Source organism: Triturus cristatus, chromosome 2_2 (genome assembly GCF_964204655.1).
Source record: "Triturus cristatus chromosome 2_2, aTriCri1.1, whole genome shotgun sequence".
Classification (NCBI taxonomy): domain Eukaryota; kingdom Metazoa; phylum Chordata; class Amphibia; order Caudata; family Salamandridae; genus Triturus; species Triturus cristatus.
The window spans coordinates 871,985,601-872,000,578 of NC_140582.1; the positions used below are offsets into that span (position 1 = coordinate 871,985,601).

The following is a 14,978-nucleotide window of genomic DNA, read 5'->3' on the forward strand; positions in this document are numbered from 1 at the left end:
TATTACGCTCACTCGCTTGGCTCGATGAAAAAAAAAAAAAAGCAAGCCACACAAAATCCTGCCCTTTTCCTACATAGAAAAAACAGAACACAGGCAACATGTGATGCACGCGCTCGACCTATCTGTTCATAGCAAACGCCTCTCCTTGTCCCGCAACCGTGATGTGAATTGACAGTGTCGGTCTGCTTCAGACAGCGGATCTTGTCGCTTGAGACTGCGTGGTGGAACATCCTCCCGCCACCCCTATGGATCTGTTCACATTTGTGAGTTGACTCCCCGCAGTTTTGGCATACGGCAGTGTCACAAGACGCTCCAGCGCAGCATGGAGGTTTATGATACACGTTGTGTGAGAAGTGGAAGGCAATCATGGCGGTAGTGGTAGGGTTGTGATTTTAAATCACTTAGCATGAGCCCGAGACATCGCAATAAGCAACATGTAAAAGCTAAACTGCATGGGGCTGAAATGACACTACACACTGCCATTGTCCAATGGCAAATCAGTACCGTTTTTTCCAATTGACTGTGGGAGGCAGAGACAGCACAAGCAGCGGCCGGGAAAATGCTCATTATCTTCTCCCAGCATTGTCCCGGCCGCTGCTTGCGCTGTCTCTGCCTCCCACAGTCAATTGGAAAAAAACAGCACTGATTTGTCACGCATGCGTACGATGTAAGGCATCGCGCGCATGTGAAACAAAGAGTGCAATTTGGGCCACCAATCAGAAAATAAACAAGCACTGAAAATGCAACGGGACTCGTATTTACGCGAGCCCTGTTGCTTTGGAAACAGAAGTGAGGGCATTAAAGAAGGCACGAATGGGAGGGGGTGGGGGGGTGGTTGTGGTGAAAAAAATTACAGACTGCGAGAGGGAACGTTTAGAGGCAGGGGAACAAAACGGTTTCTTCAGTAAAGGGGCTGATAGCCTCGGAGGAATAATAATGACGACAAGGCCGTCAGGAGGCGGGACTACGAAGCTAAAAACCAATCAGAATGCTCAATTTATAATGGGAGCCAATGAAACTTATAGATGGAAAGTGGGCGGAGCTTCTCCCAGCTATAGTGTATACTGCATGCCTCGCAAAGCGATGGCAGCGCTTTCGCGCTGCATCACTAGGCGAGACCTAAAAATTATGTTGTTGTGGTACTTGTTGGTGTTGTGTTTGTGGGGCCTGTGGGCGTGCATCCAATAAACTGTGTGTGTGTGTTGTTTGTGTGCTAAGTAAATTGTAAAATAAGGGGCATAACACATTTCATTTTAGAAGCAACCACAACATATATCTGTATTTACACATTAATAAGTTGTACTTACCTGTTTACACTCCACCAGTGACTCACTCCATCAGCAAACAACTGCTAAGACAACGCTAGCACAAACAGGACATCTAAATAGGCTTGGCGCAAACCTGCCGACCTGACAGCAATGGAGTACTGCTACCCAGCAAAGGAGTCTGCCGCGTCGACGGAAGTGCCCAGCTTACGTGATGGGAAACAGTCTGTTGATGCAGACGGGGGCTTAGCCAGCCTACATCTAATAACGGCGGGTGGGAATACCATCAGCTAGGCGGAGTACTTGTGTACTCCGCCTTCGAGGGACGAGGAGAGTCTGCCAAGATCTAAATCAGGCCCTTGGTTCATACAGGCTTGAGATTGTTTAAAATCAAGAATTATATTTTAGTTAATGTTGCTGTGTCTGAATGGTTAATCGTCTAATGTCGGATTTTTATGTTACTAAGCCGTGACTTTGCATCAGTGTTTTTCTAATGAAAGGTGTGGTATAAATAATGTATTAAGTTAAGCACATTCTAATAAGACGAAGTGCACCAAAGAGTACTGTAAGGTGTAAGGTCCAAGGCATGATGACATAACGCAGAGCAAAATGATGTCAATTAAGAACTCTGAAAAAGTAAGATTCCATGACAGTTAGAAGTGGGATTGGGAGAGGAGCAAAGGGGCTGTGAAGAATGGCAATGTCGTCACCATGCCACGTAACTAATAATAAAAATACTTTCAAGTAGTACGTGTGTGACGTGTCACTACAAAGGGATCAGAGCCAGCACTTGTCCTCAAATATTTTTCTCTTAAAAGCCTGTACTTCACCGTTTTTACTCGTTTTAAACTTGAAAACTTTAATACCACAAAACAGAATAAATGCAGACGCAAACAAGGTTTAGAATTTAATACTGGTGTGTGAAACAAAATCCTGCATACCAAATTAAATATGAGATTAACAGTTACATCATGCACAGTGTATCGCAAGTTTACAGGGAAGAGTAACTGATATATTTCCATCCACTCCACAAAAATTTTGTTAACTTTGAGAGATATAGGATAGCATTGAGATACTTTTCATATGTCTCTACAGATTGAGAAGTAAACACCCTTCCCTCTAGTGAATGATGGCACAGTACACCACAAAACCTCAGGCGCCATTAAACAAAGCACCATTCTAGAACTGTTTGTGATTTTTAGAGATGCAGGACTGGATGAAGAGAATTGTTCTATTATTTCTTCACCGAACGGCCCCCTTTAAAAAAATGAATAATACCTCTCACACTTTTATAGAACGCAGCTCAACAAACCGAGGTTCAATAAAAACGGGCGCCATTTTGCCTCGCGGTTGTCAGTACTTAGCACAAAGGAGAATTCAACTTTTGTTCTGCGTGTAAGCTATCAAACATTTGAAACACTGGCAGCAAACCTGTGCAGCGGTTGCCGAGGGAAAGTCTTGCTCTCCCACATCCGCTTGAGCTCATCCGAGAGGTCGCTCCTGCCGCTCTTGCAAAGGTGCCGACACAGGAGGCGCAGCTTGTCTGCGGAGGTCGGCAGGTGCTTCTTCCAAAAGTTTAGCAGCTCGTATATTTGTTCTGTTAGATTATCTGGACTCTTCAGTTTGATGAGTTGAACTGTGCTCCGGCGAACAGGGAGAGATACGACGAGCGCCGCAGCATCCTCTTCTGACAGCTCCTCTGACAGCCAGTAAACGAGTTTGTCCCAGAGGATGTCTGTAGTTTGAAGTAAAAGCATAATTTGTTAACAGGGTAAGCTATTATGAACGACAGAATAAACAGCAGTCACGTTAATACCGCAACAATAGAAGCAAAGAATATTGGGGCATATCAGCAACAACCGGCGATAATTATCGCTAAGCGCACTTAGCGCTAGGATAATTATCACCGGCTAGCGTGGATTTTTATCGCTGAGATAGTGTGCTATTAGCCACGCTCATCTCAAAACCGATAAAAATCCTAGCGCTAACTGCCTAACGTGTGATTATCGCTGGAAACCCAGCGATAATCTCACAAAATGTGGCGTTAGCTTGTTGATAGGGACTCACAAACTTAGCCATGATATCCACCTTCCATAGGATATCATGGCTAAGTCAGTCCTGAAGCAGGCGTAAGGAAAGTAGCGATAACAGGGGTTATCGCTACTTTTCTTGCCGCTATGCTTCATAGCGTGGGGCTTGGCGACATTTCTCCTGTCATGTTAGGTCAGGAACTCCCACTTTGCATCTCATTAGAGATGCAAAGCTGGGCGTTAAGATTTCGTGTGCTAATGCAAGGTTTCACTCGTTGGCGTGACCTTGCTAATTAGGCGATAAAATTATCGCCGCTTTTCGTCTGAAAACGGCCGCAAAAGCGGTGATAATTTTCTATCGCCGCCTTGCTGATATGCCCCATAGGGGCTTATTTACAAGCCCCTTGCGCCACTTTTGCATCACTTTTCCCATGTTAAAAATGACGCAAAAGTGACGCAAGGGACTTGTAAATAAGCCCCATAGGTTTTTATATCAACGAGGGGAGGACGCTGGCCAACCCAGAATATTCATTTCCTTGCCCACTCATATCACCAACCCACAACCTACTTGCTGTTTAATACCTGCACTACTCATTTATCAAGTTTTAGCTTGCATATTCTAGCTTCCCGGATTTCATTTTACCAGCTGTATAGTTGTGATGAAGCGTAAACGCTTTCTCCTTTCATTACATATATACTGGATGTGGCAATGAAAACATATGCAAGGTACGTGCACTTTGTACGACTTTGAAAAGAGTTAATAAGATATGAAGGGGTATATCAGCAATAACCGGCGATAATTATCGCTAATCGCACTTAGTGCTAGGATAATTATTTCCGGCTAGCGTGGATTTTTATCGCTGAGATAGCTTGCTATTAGCAACGCTTATATCAAAAGCGATAAAAATCCTAGCGCTATCTGCCAAACGTGTGATTATCGCTGGAAACACAGCGATAATCCCACAAAGTTTGGCGATAGCTTACTGATAGGGCCTCACATACTTAGCAGGCGTAAGGAAAGTTGCGATAACAGAGGTTATCGCTACTTTTCCTGTCACTATGCTGCTTTGCGTGAGGCTTAATAATAGGAGAAATGTCGCTTAGCGACATTTCTCCCATTATCCTGGGGAGGAACGCCCACTTTGCATCTCATTAGAGATGCAAAGTGGGCATTAAGGGAAATGGAGACAAGGCAAGGTTTCACGCGATAGCGTGACCTTGCAGATAACGCGATAAAATTATCGCCGCTTTTCATCCGAAAACGGACGCAAAAGCGGCAATAATTTTTCAACGCCTGCTTGCTGATATGCCCCGAAGAATCTTGTAGTACAAGCACCGTAAAAGCGTACTTTGTTTAGAAATAAAGTAAATAGAGGATGCCTAACGTACTAACAGTTCATATTCACATACATTTGAATTTATTAAAATAACTCACAAATTATTAACGTATTTATGCATTATAAGACTTCCTCTTGATTACTGTGTGAAAATTCATGACAAATAGTACCGTATAAAACACCTAAAGCATATACTTTCACTCTCATTTTAATGCACCATTGACCGTTTTAAATATTGGTGCAACTCTGCCAAATTATGAGACAGAAATGTAAAGCTGTACACGCATGTTCTTTATAACCCTAGTGAACTTGATTTCTTAAATGGAATTTCTTATCTATATGTTTACATACATTTGCCACATATAGACTTTGAAATGTGGTAATAAGCCATAGTTAACAGTGAACATTTACATGAAGCCATTTCACAAATGTATTAATTGGTCTATTTCGCCTATTGCTGAAAAGTACACATATCTATGTAATTTGAACTCTGATTTAAAAGCTTTAACACTTCTCGAACTCATAGAAACAGACACTGCCATATCTCTCATATAACTCTTTTGTTCCTTCCCCATGGAAATTCTTGTGACAAAATGTTACCTTTCTATACCTATGAAGAACACTTGTATGGGACTAAAACTTTCGCTACTTTCCCTTTAGAAAGTCTATGAATCAATGGGCTAATGTACAATGACCTGTGTGCCATGGACAGACAACGGGTTCTCATGCATTCTTGAATGGAACCATATACCTTACTTCCTACTTTTACACCTTCTGAGCAGATGATCATCATGATGTCGTACCATAGTGAGGTGATTACTGCCATCATCTCTGGATTTGCTAAAGTATATTAATGATTTTGGGAGGAGGAGTAGGCGCTTTAACTCTTCGTCGTCCGCAGCCGCCTGCTTTCGCCCCTTTGTTTCTGCCTTTTGGAGAGATCTGAAACAGACTAAATGCTTGGCAACACTTCTTATGCAGAGCAGGTGTGGAAAATATCTCCTTGCGAACTATGCGGACTTGCTGAACAGACAGTCCAGCTAATGCTTCACTTGCCTGTGCAGTCACTGCCCCTTACCCCTGCTGTCTTCTGGACTCATGGTAGCAGATTTCTTAGTATGCTCATTTTTCCCTAGCTATTTGACTACATCCCATGTCACCTGAGAGACCCCATAGAACTGTCATCTGCTCTTGCTGAAGGTAGAAATTCTAGCTTAAGAACTTTTTATGGACTTTCTAATCTAAACCACAGCTTCCAAAAAAATCCTTTCCAACAGAGTATGCTTGTGAATAGTCCTCTTTTTCAATTGACTGTATTGATTATGAATTATTAATCTAAACCTATATTTTGAATTGTAGCTTCATATTACTGCCATATTGTGCCAAATTATGACTAAACTGTTTAAATGATTATATTAACTGATGTGTCTGAATTTAATACAATTCTTATTTAATCATAATTGACTGAGTCTCTTATTTCAATAATATTTTCTCTCTCAGAGACTGTGTACATATCTTTCAGATCTTGATGTATAATAAGGAGAATCACAGGTTATTTTCAGAACAGCAGGTTTTGCTTTTTATATTTAGTACCAGCATTAGCAGAACTTCTGTTCTGCATGATTTTGGCCCGATTGAACTTCCTCAGGAGGTTCGGATTACCTGTAGTTATTCTATATATCTACAGTCTTGTTCTGAGAATAGTGTACATAAATGTGATTTCCAATTTATAAATTGGTTACCAATTCCTGGTCCTCATTGTGTAACCAATGGTGGGTATCCAGAGTCCCTACCACTTAATGCGACAAGAAAGGTCAATCGAAGGACCAAGTTGGTCGTATGATTAATAGAACAGAGTAGAATTAAAATCTTATGTGGGCCTGTTACGGATGGAGTGAAACAGTTGGTAACAGAGACTGGGGGTGATAAAGGGGGCAGAGCTGCACACATATCATTTCTTAACTATTTTGCACACCTTCTGTATGTATTGCTTCAGCCCTTGTTCTTGCGCATAGCTCTGTGATGATGGTCTGAGACAGTAGCTGTTATTCTTCAGCACTCTTGTCCATACTTGAGATCATATTTATGTGGCCCTTTGAGTTGCTCTTGCAACACACAACACGTTGCAGAGGCAACGCAACTTAAAAATTAAATTTATGAAGCCAGGCAAAGCCACCTTGCGTGGCTGTGAGTGGTTTCATAAATCTGCGCAAATCGCAGTGTTGCATTACTCTGTGCTAGGAAGGTGATTCTATGGGTGTTGCATGGGGGTTCCCATCATCACATCCATGGATTTTGATGCTTTCACAGTTTTACCCAAAGTGGTAGACCTGTGAATGCGCCAAAAACCTATGCCTTCCCAGGTGAGGCGTAACAAGGAGATATATCTTTATTTCTCCTAGTATTTTCCTCTTTCTATGTGTGCAGCATTCTGCAGCACACATATAAGTAGGCAAATGCCTCAGGGGATTGTTTTGTGCAGAAACAATCCTCTTTACAACACAGGCACCCTTGCACCATGGTCCCAAACTTTTTAGAACCACAATCCACTTTTTACAACAACAAACTTTCACAACCCACCTAGCTTTAATGGACATGAGGTGGCAATTTTCTAATGAAACTAAAGCATAATGTTGTACTGCACTGTAATTTACAGACATAACATTTTCCACTGAAATGGCCACTAATTAGCAAACACACAGAGCCTGATTCACAAAGGTAAAATAAGACAAAAGTCTAACTTTATGACTTGCGGTATTCACAAAGGGCATTTACTACCTGTAAATGCCCTTTGTGATTACTGAAAGTTGTAAAGTTCAACTTGTGGTATTACGAGTAGAGAATGCTCTTTGCGAATACCAAAAGTTGTAAAGTTAGACTTTTGTCTCCGTTTACCTTTGTGAATTAGGCCCATACAGTTTTACTCATAAAACTATATAGCACACAAATAACAATGAGCCTACCTGCAGAGAGCAGTTGTTTTACGCGGGAGTTTTGCCGGAGCCCTGCTGCACTCAGAGATCCTCAGACGCTGTTTTACTTTGCGCTGTGACAGCGCAGTGACTCTTTCTGTTGTTCCTCTCTGCGTGTCTCCATTCAGCGGCCGCAGAGTGGGGGGACTACAGATCCCAGAATCCCTGGAGACTCGGACACACCTACCCACGCCCACTTCCCTGCCCGAGGCGCTTAAATTATCGCTGCTCCCTCGGTGGAGTGGGAGCCTACCTGCAGAGAGCAGTTGTTTTACGCGGGAGTTTTGCCGGAGCCCTGCTGCACTCAGAGATCCTCAGATTCTGTTTTCCTTTGCGCTGTGACAGCACGGTGACTCTTTCTGTTGTTCCCCTCCGCCGCCGCTAGTCTCCATCAAGCGGCCGCAGAGTGGGGGGACTACAGATCCCAGAATCTCTGAAAACTCAGACATACCTACCCACGCCCACTTCCCCGCCCGAGGCGCTTAAATCATCGCTGCTACCTCCGCGACACGGGACGCGCGCGGGACCGGCCGGGCTAAGCCCGGGCAAAGGGCGGGCCATCTGTGGCCGTCCAAGGCTGGGCTGGGCCACCCCCCTTGGCTCGACCTACGGAGAACATCCATGAAAGACTATAGCCCAACCGTATATCCCATGCCCTCTTACTAAGGTATCTGTCAACTGTGTCTGTATACTTAGCTGTCTTCTCGCCGGTATAATGAATACTCGACTAAAAACAGGTAGGGCCTCTGGGGTGGCTGGGTCAGTTAGAGGTACTTTAGACCATTTCATGATCAGGGCTGTTTCAGTCTTGGAACACGAAATCGCGCTCACTGAGCGGCGCCTGTCCTCAGAACTGTTAAACAAACGTTCCTCCCTGGGACCCATACAGCTAGCTACCACTCCGTCTAACCAAGCTACAGATAGAGACTTAATAAGCGATATTGGTATTCCCCCACAATTACAAGATCTAACAGAGTCACAAGATAGGAGCAGGGACCTTGATACTATAGATATTAGCATAGGACCTCAATCGGATACTTCTATGGAGGAGCAAGTAGTAGTGACTGCGAGCAATTCTCCAATTAAGAAAGTTACTGGGAAAACTCCATGCTCAGCTCCCCCAATAAAACGAAAACGGGGAGGCAATAAGCAAAAAGGAACTCGAGCGAAAAATTCTAAAATAGTCACTAGCCCCACAAAAACTAAAGGTACATCAGATAGTAAATTCTTCCAAGATCATTCAATTGCACATTCTCATCAAGCGCTAATGGGAAATATAGAGAAATTGGTCAAATCGTTAATGCTACCACTCATTGAGAGAGTAAAGAAAATGGCAGAGCAACTGGGTTGCATTCAAGACACCGGTATTGCCAACACAAACTTTTTGAAGGAAATGTTGGCAAATAGAGCTGATTTAATTCCCACTGTCCCGAGGGTAGTGCCAAATTCAACTAATTCTGCAAATACCACAGATCCTTTATCTCATACACATGATAACATCTCGGCTAAAAAGGTTACGACCTTGACCCCTGAGCTAACAAATCTCAGGGAAGAGAGATTCAGAGCCCAAGGAAAAAAGCAGGAATACAAACATGGATATACTGATAAGAGACCCCTCCTAGACAGAAAACGTAAAGGACCTGTTCAATATATAGATCTCCCGCCGGAGGCAGAACCCTACGTCATTGTACTTACAGGGGTTCCAGAGCTGACTAAGGGGAAATTTGAAGCCCATCAGAACCTTAAGAACAAGATAGTATATTGGCTAAACATGAATAGGCCACTACCCCCTAATATAGATGGCAAAATCCTACATGTCAGAAGATTGGAATGGGTAGGTCAAAGACCAAAGGACCTACATGGGGATATTATTATAATTAATTTTAAGGATCGTAGGGCTCCAAACTACCTTAGGGATTGGTATTCAGAGAGTCTTGAGGATGGCATTTCCACCCGAGACCTAAGTTATTTCTACCCAAGGGCCCTAGTAGGAAATATACTGAGATCAAGACATCATAATATCAGGCCTACGGTGGGACCAATGCCATACTTTGCCACTGTTAATCGCTTTTCCCCTCTTTCAGGTCTTGAGGGAGTGGACTGACTTACAACCTGGACCGATGAGAACGTGAGGGAAGATGACACACCTTTATGGTCCCCTGATACTATAACAGCTAGAAATGAATATTTAATAGATAGTGGGCGGAGGGAGGGCCTGGCCGACACCATCCATAAGATTTTCCAAAATGGCCAGTTGATAGTCTCCTGGAATTTAGCGGGTCTAAAGGACAAAGTAGATCGTCTAGACTGGTTTGAGATTACAAATAAACACAATATTTTGTGTTTCCAGGAATCCTGGACGGTCCATGAGACTCATTTATTGGGATACCAAACATTTAATACTCCTGCCAATGTCAGCACCCATGGTAGGAACAAAGGGGGCTTATGCACCTATATTTCCAATACTTCAGGGATTGTAGCTACTAAGTTTATTACGGCAGATTGCTACCAGATTCTATTAGTTAGCTGGCCGGGCATAAAAAACATGGCCATTATACATTTTTATAATAACGCCCATGCTTCCCAATGGGAAGAGATGATAGCCAGTTTGAGAAAATCACTGAAAGTGATGGAAAAAAAGGGTGATGCAGATTTAGCTCTCTTATGGGTGGGTGACTTTAATTGCTCCCTATGCACTAGTTATGTTACCGGTACTTGCCCCTTTGCCGAGGATAAGAAAGATATACCTACTCATTTTCGTCACTCTAGGTTGGGGGATCTATTAAATTCCTTGATATACGAGTTTGATCTTGGCTATGTAAATGAAAACTGCTCGCCAATGGCAGAATTTAAACCAACATTTAATGGGAGAGGGGCAAACTCAATAATTGACTTTGCCCTTCTATCCTCTAGATACCGATCCCTAGTCTTGTCGTGGGAGACATTAGATGCCTCCCACAGTGATCATTATCCTATTTCTTTCTGTCTAGGACAAAAGGGCCCAGTACCAAACTCCGAGGTCATTCATGATACACCAATAAATTTGGCTAGTACTAATGGCTATTGCATCAATTGGGCAAAAGTTGATCCAAAACTCTTTATGTATAAACTGGTTATTAAAGTTTACGATCAGCTACAAATCTGTCTTTCCTTGTCTGAAAGCAATCAGCAAGTTTTAGACGCTTTTGATGCAATAGTCTCTGAGATTAAAAAAAATGTTGTCAAAAGAATATAAAACCCGTACGTATAAAGCAAAGAGTTGGTTTGATAAAAATTGCTCAAAGGCGCACCAAAATCTGAAAATGGCCTTACATGTAACTCCGAGATCATTGGAACTGGTAAGGCAGACTAGAAAATTGTATTGGGTTGCATTAGCCAGAAGAAAAACAGAGTTAAAAGCTGAAATTTGGCAGAACCTCCATGAGGCTTGTCTAAGAAATTATAATGTAGCCTTCTGGAGAGCCGTAAGATAGAGAGACAGATACTATTGACATAGCCATATCAGGGGCTGTCTGGGTTATCCATTTTAGTAACTTATATAAGAACCCTAACGCGATTGTGCATAATAATGACATGGATAACCAGGAACTTTTAAACCCATTCCCACTGGGGGTTGTTTTTGATCACGCGGAGGTTATTAAGGCCATTAAAGATAGTGCCTCGGGAAAAGCTCCGGGACCGGATAGAGTCCCGATCGATTTATTTAAATCTGAGATACTATTATGGTCACCTTTATTAACAAATGTACTAAATTGTGCTAATGCCTCTGGCTTTATTTCAACTTGGTCAGAGGCAGTGGTCATACCCATCTTTAAAAAAGGGGATAGGAACAACCCTGTATGCTACCGACCTATATCCCTTTTGGATGCCTTAATGAAGGTTGCAGGCAGGATTATTCTTAATAGGCCCCAGGTTTGGGCAGAGGATCAAGACATCATATCAAATTTACAATATGGTTTTCGCAGTGGCAATGGCACAATTGAACAGGGCTTGAATTTAGCGTTGCTGACTGCAAAGTATACTCAAGCCAAGAAGGAAAGCCTATTTATTACATTTGTGTATTTAAGCTCCGCGTTTGACTGCGTAGATCATTCTATGTTATGGAAGACACTTAGTGATATGGGTGTAGATCAACAGATCCTTCTATTTATTAGAGAATTATATAGGGATGCTGGGGCCAGGGTACGTTACGGGAGAGGGGGGGCTTGTTCTGATAAATTTAACATCAAGAGAGGAGTTAGACAAGGGTGCATTTTAGCACCCTTCCTCTTCACCCTATATATTAATAGCGTAGGACAACATTTTAGGGACTTTCAGTTCGATTACCCCGCTGTTGGGAGAACATCCATCCCCATTCTTCTGTATGCGGATGACGCAGTAATAATGTCACGTACCTTTATTGGCCTACAAAGGGCGGTGGTCGAATTCACAGACTATATGAACACTCGCGGACTAGTAATTAACGTCTCTAAAACATATTCCATGACATGTAGCACCTCTAGAAAACATTGTAAGGCAATCTTGCTGAAAAGAGATAAGATTAAAAATACCGACAGCTTCTGCTATCTAGGAGTCAATTTTGATAGCAGAGGGAATTGGAAAGGGGCAGTGTTCGCCAGAAAATTGGCCTTTAGTAGGGCCAACGGTGCTCTGTTATATTTCTCTAGGAAATTAGGTGGCCGACCAGTTAAGGAGCTTGTACAAATTTATAAAGCAAAATGTATTCCTGCTGGTACCTATGGGGCAGGACTTTGGGGGATTGTTAAAGCAGACCAGATACAACAAACTGAAAATGATTTTGTTCGCTATCTGTTGGCAGCCCCCAAATCCATGTCCACTTATTTCAGTCATAATGAACTTGGGATACCTTTTATTGATGACACGATTAAATCTGCCCCACTGCTCTTATGGCAGAAACATCTTTAAATAGAGATGTAGTTTCTGATTGCTTAGCTTTAGACGGAGCTGCAAATATTAAGTGGTTACAGTATATCAAAACCATGGCATCGGATATAGGGCATAAAGAATATTTTGAAAACCCAATTTGCCTAGAAACGGTCCCCAAACGTACACTTAAAAAAATGATCTCGGAATTTTTACAGGATAAAAGGAGGCTTGCTGAAAAGGATAAATGCACAACCCTGGAAAACCATTCATTGATTCTTCATGTAGGCATTCAACCGTATTTATTGCTAGAACCTAGTCCTTTTTTGAGGATGTTGTTGACCAGGTTCCGGGTTGGCACTTTTTTTCGACTGTTAACATTTCTCAATTGTAATGATTGGTCCAAATCATTAGTGAAGTGCCCCTGTGATGACTTAGCCGATCAGTCTAACATTCACAGCATTCTATTTTGTAAATTCTATGCGATTGCGAGGAAAAGGTTCTTGAAGCCGATTCTTATAAAATGGGGTATTAGGAGTTGCAGAGCTGCATATTATAAATTGAAGCAATTAGAAACAGCTCTTGTGGTAAAAGCGGTCTCCTCCTATTTGAGACCATCAATAGGAGTGCGGAATACCATGGGGGCAGGGGTAACCTAGGCTGCAGTGTTTGAAATTTTATTTTTTATCTGTCTTCTATGTAATTTTTATATGTAAATATATGATGATGCTACATCTTATTATATACAATTTTTAATGTTTTTATCTATTGTACTATGAAATATGTGCTTTTATGATTTTACAACAAAATCGAATAAAGCTAATTTTTGACTTTGACTTTGACAATGTGTGGAAATTTTGTTTCAGTGAATATTTATTATTTGTGCATCGTCACATAATTTATCTTGATTTGTTTTGATCCTATGAATATCTTTGTTTCCATCACCCTTCCCAATTACAAATAACGGCCGCACTGCGCCCATTCCAGGAACCGTACCATACTTGTGCATCTGCATTACTAAACATAGCCAACAATCGTCGTATGTGGTGGTAATTGTTGGCCGCAGTTTTTATTACTTATTACATAGTCACACTTATACAACTCCCCCGGACACCCCCTTGGAGGCCGGGGTCATAAATTATTCTCACAAATTATTACCAATATGATGTCACGCATTGTCAGCGGGACATCATAAATCATGGGCCATAAATCATTGTGCGTCATAAATCATTCTGCCACACTTGGCCCTTACTTTGTTGCCATCAATCACTCTGCCTGATCACCATAAATCAGCAGCCATAAATCATGGGTCATAACTCATCGGTATGTCATAAATCATTCTGTCATAAGCCATCATAATTTCGTTGTCATAAATCATTTTGCATGAGCATCATAAATCATTCGAAATTCGAAATTCGAAACTCGCTGGCGCCGCTCTCCCAGCTCCCATGATATGCAAGTGGCCTGCCGCAGGGGGAGCGTCGTCTTATATCTCCCCTTCCTCTTCTCCTATTGTTCTTGGAAGGGGGGGCGGGGGCCTCAGCGCGTTTCGCCCTGCGGCGCTTCTCGCCGGCGAGAACCAGTTCCGTTCCTTATCGGGCTCTGGCGGCCATTATGGCGCCGGCCCTTGAGCCCCCTTCGGGGGCGGCCTCTGCTAAAAATGCTCTTCATATTTGTCTTTGCTTTCCTGACTTGAATATGTACAACTCATTTACACGTATTGTGTTTTGTTGTGTGTTGCAAAACAGGACATCCTACAGTCTTTCCTTTCACACTTGTATATCCAGCAAGATTGTGACAAAATTAAATTTACTTTTCTTTCTCTGACTGCAAATTGGGAAGAGTTTTTAAAGGCCAGTTCCCCTGTTAAAAAACATAAGCAGCAATTTGTCAAAAGACATAGCCTGGCATTTGACCTCTGTCTCTCAAGTGCAGAAAATGTTACAGCATAAATCCAGAATTTAAAGAAATCTGTGTTTATTGCTTGGACTTTTCTGATCCATCAAAATTTGGCTTGCTACCCACTAGCCGGTCGTGACTCACAGTTTGGGAAATACTATTCTAGAGACATATGGCCCAACAAATGGGGAGTGATATTAACTTAATTGAGCATCTAGGGAGAAACCACCCAACAGGTAATCAATACACCTATTACCACCGTAATCCTATGCCTTGGAAATGTAGCTTACACTATTGTTACAACTGTACTCTCATGTGCTCTAGTGTAAAGATGATGAAAACAATACTTTCATGGTATGAGGCTAGGGCACCTCAGAAGGAAAGTTGGATAATCAGTAACCGAGTAAAGTATATTTCATGTTAACAGGATCTTTGTTGAGAGAGGAGGAACAACAGAAAAAAACTTTACCACAGTGTGTACAAACTGATGACTGTTCAGCAGGCCTACAAACACAGTGGAGGTCAAAATACCTGAGCGCTCAAATCCATAACACCTGTGGAACTACAACAGGAGCACAAGATTTCTTACAC

General features: G+C 42.2%; 1 protein-coding gene across 1 annotated transcript in view; it reads right to left on the reverse strand.

Annotated features, from left to right (window-relative positions):
* Positions 1-2,191: 2,191 nt before the first annotated feature.
* Positions 2,192-14,978, reverse strand: part of DTHD1 (death domain containing 1) — a 350,756-nt gene continuing 337,969 nt past the window's right edge. The window contains exon 10 of the mRNA XM_085643317.1: positions 2,192-3,000. Coding sequence (XP_085499443.1) covers positions 2,669-3,000 — 332 coding nt within the window. The 3' untranslated portion in view covers positions 2,192-2,668. The remainder of the gene's footprint in view (positions 3,001-14,978) is intronic.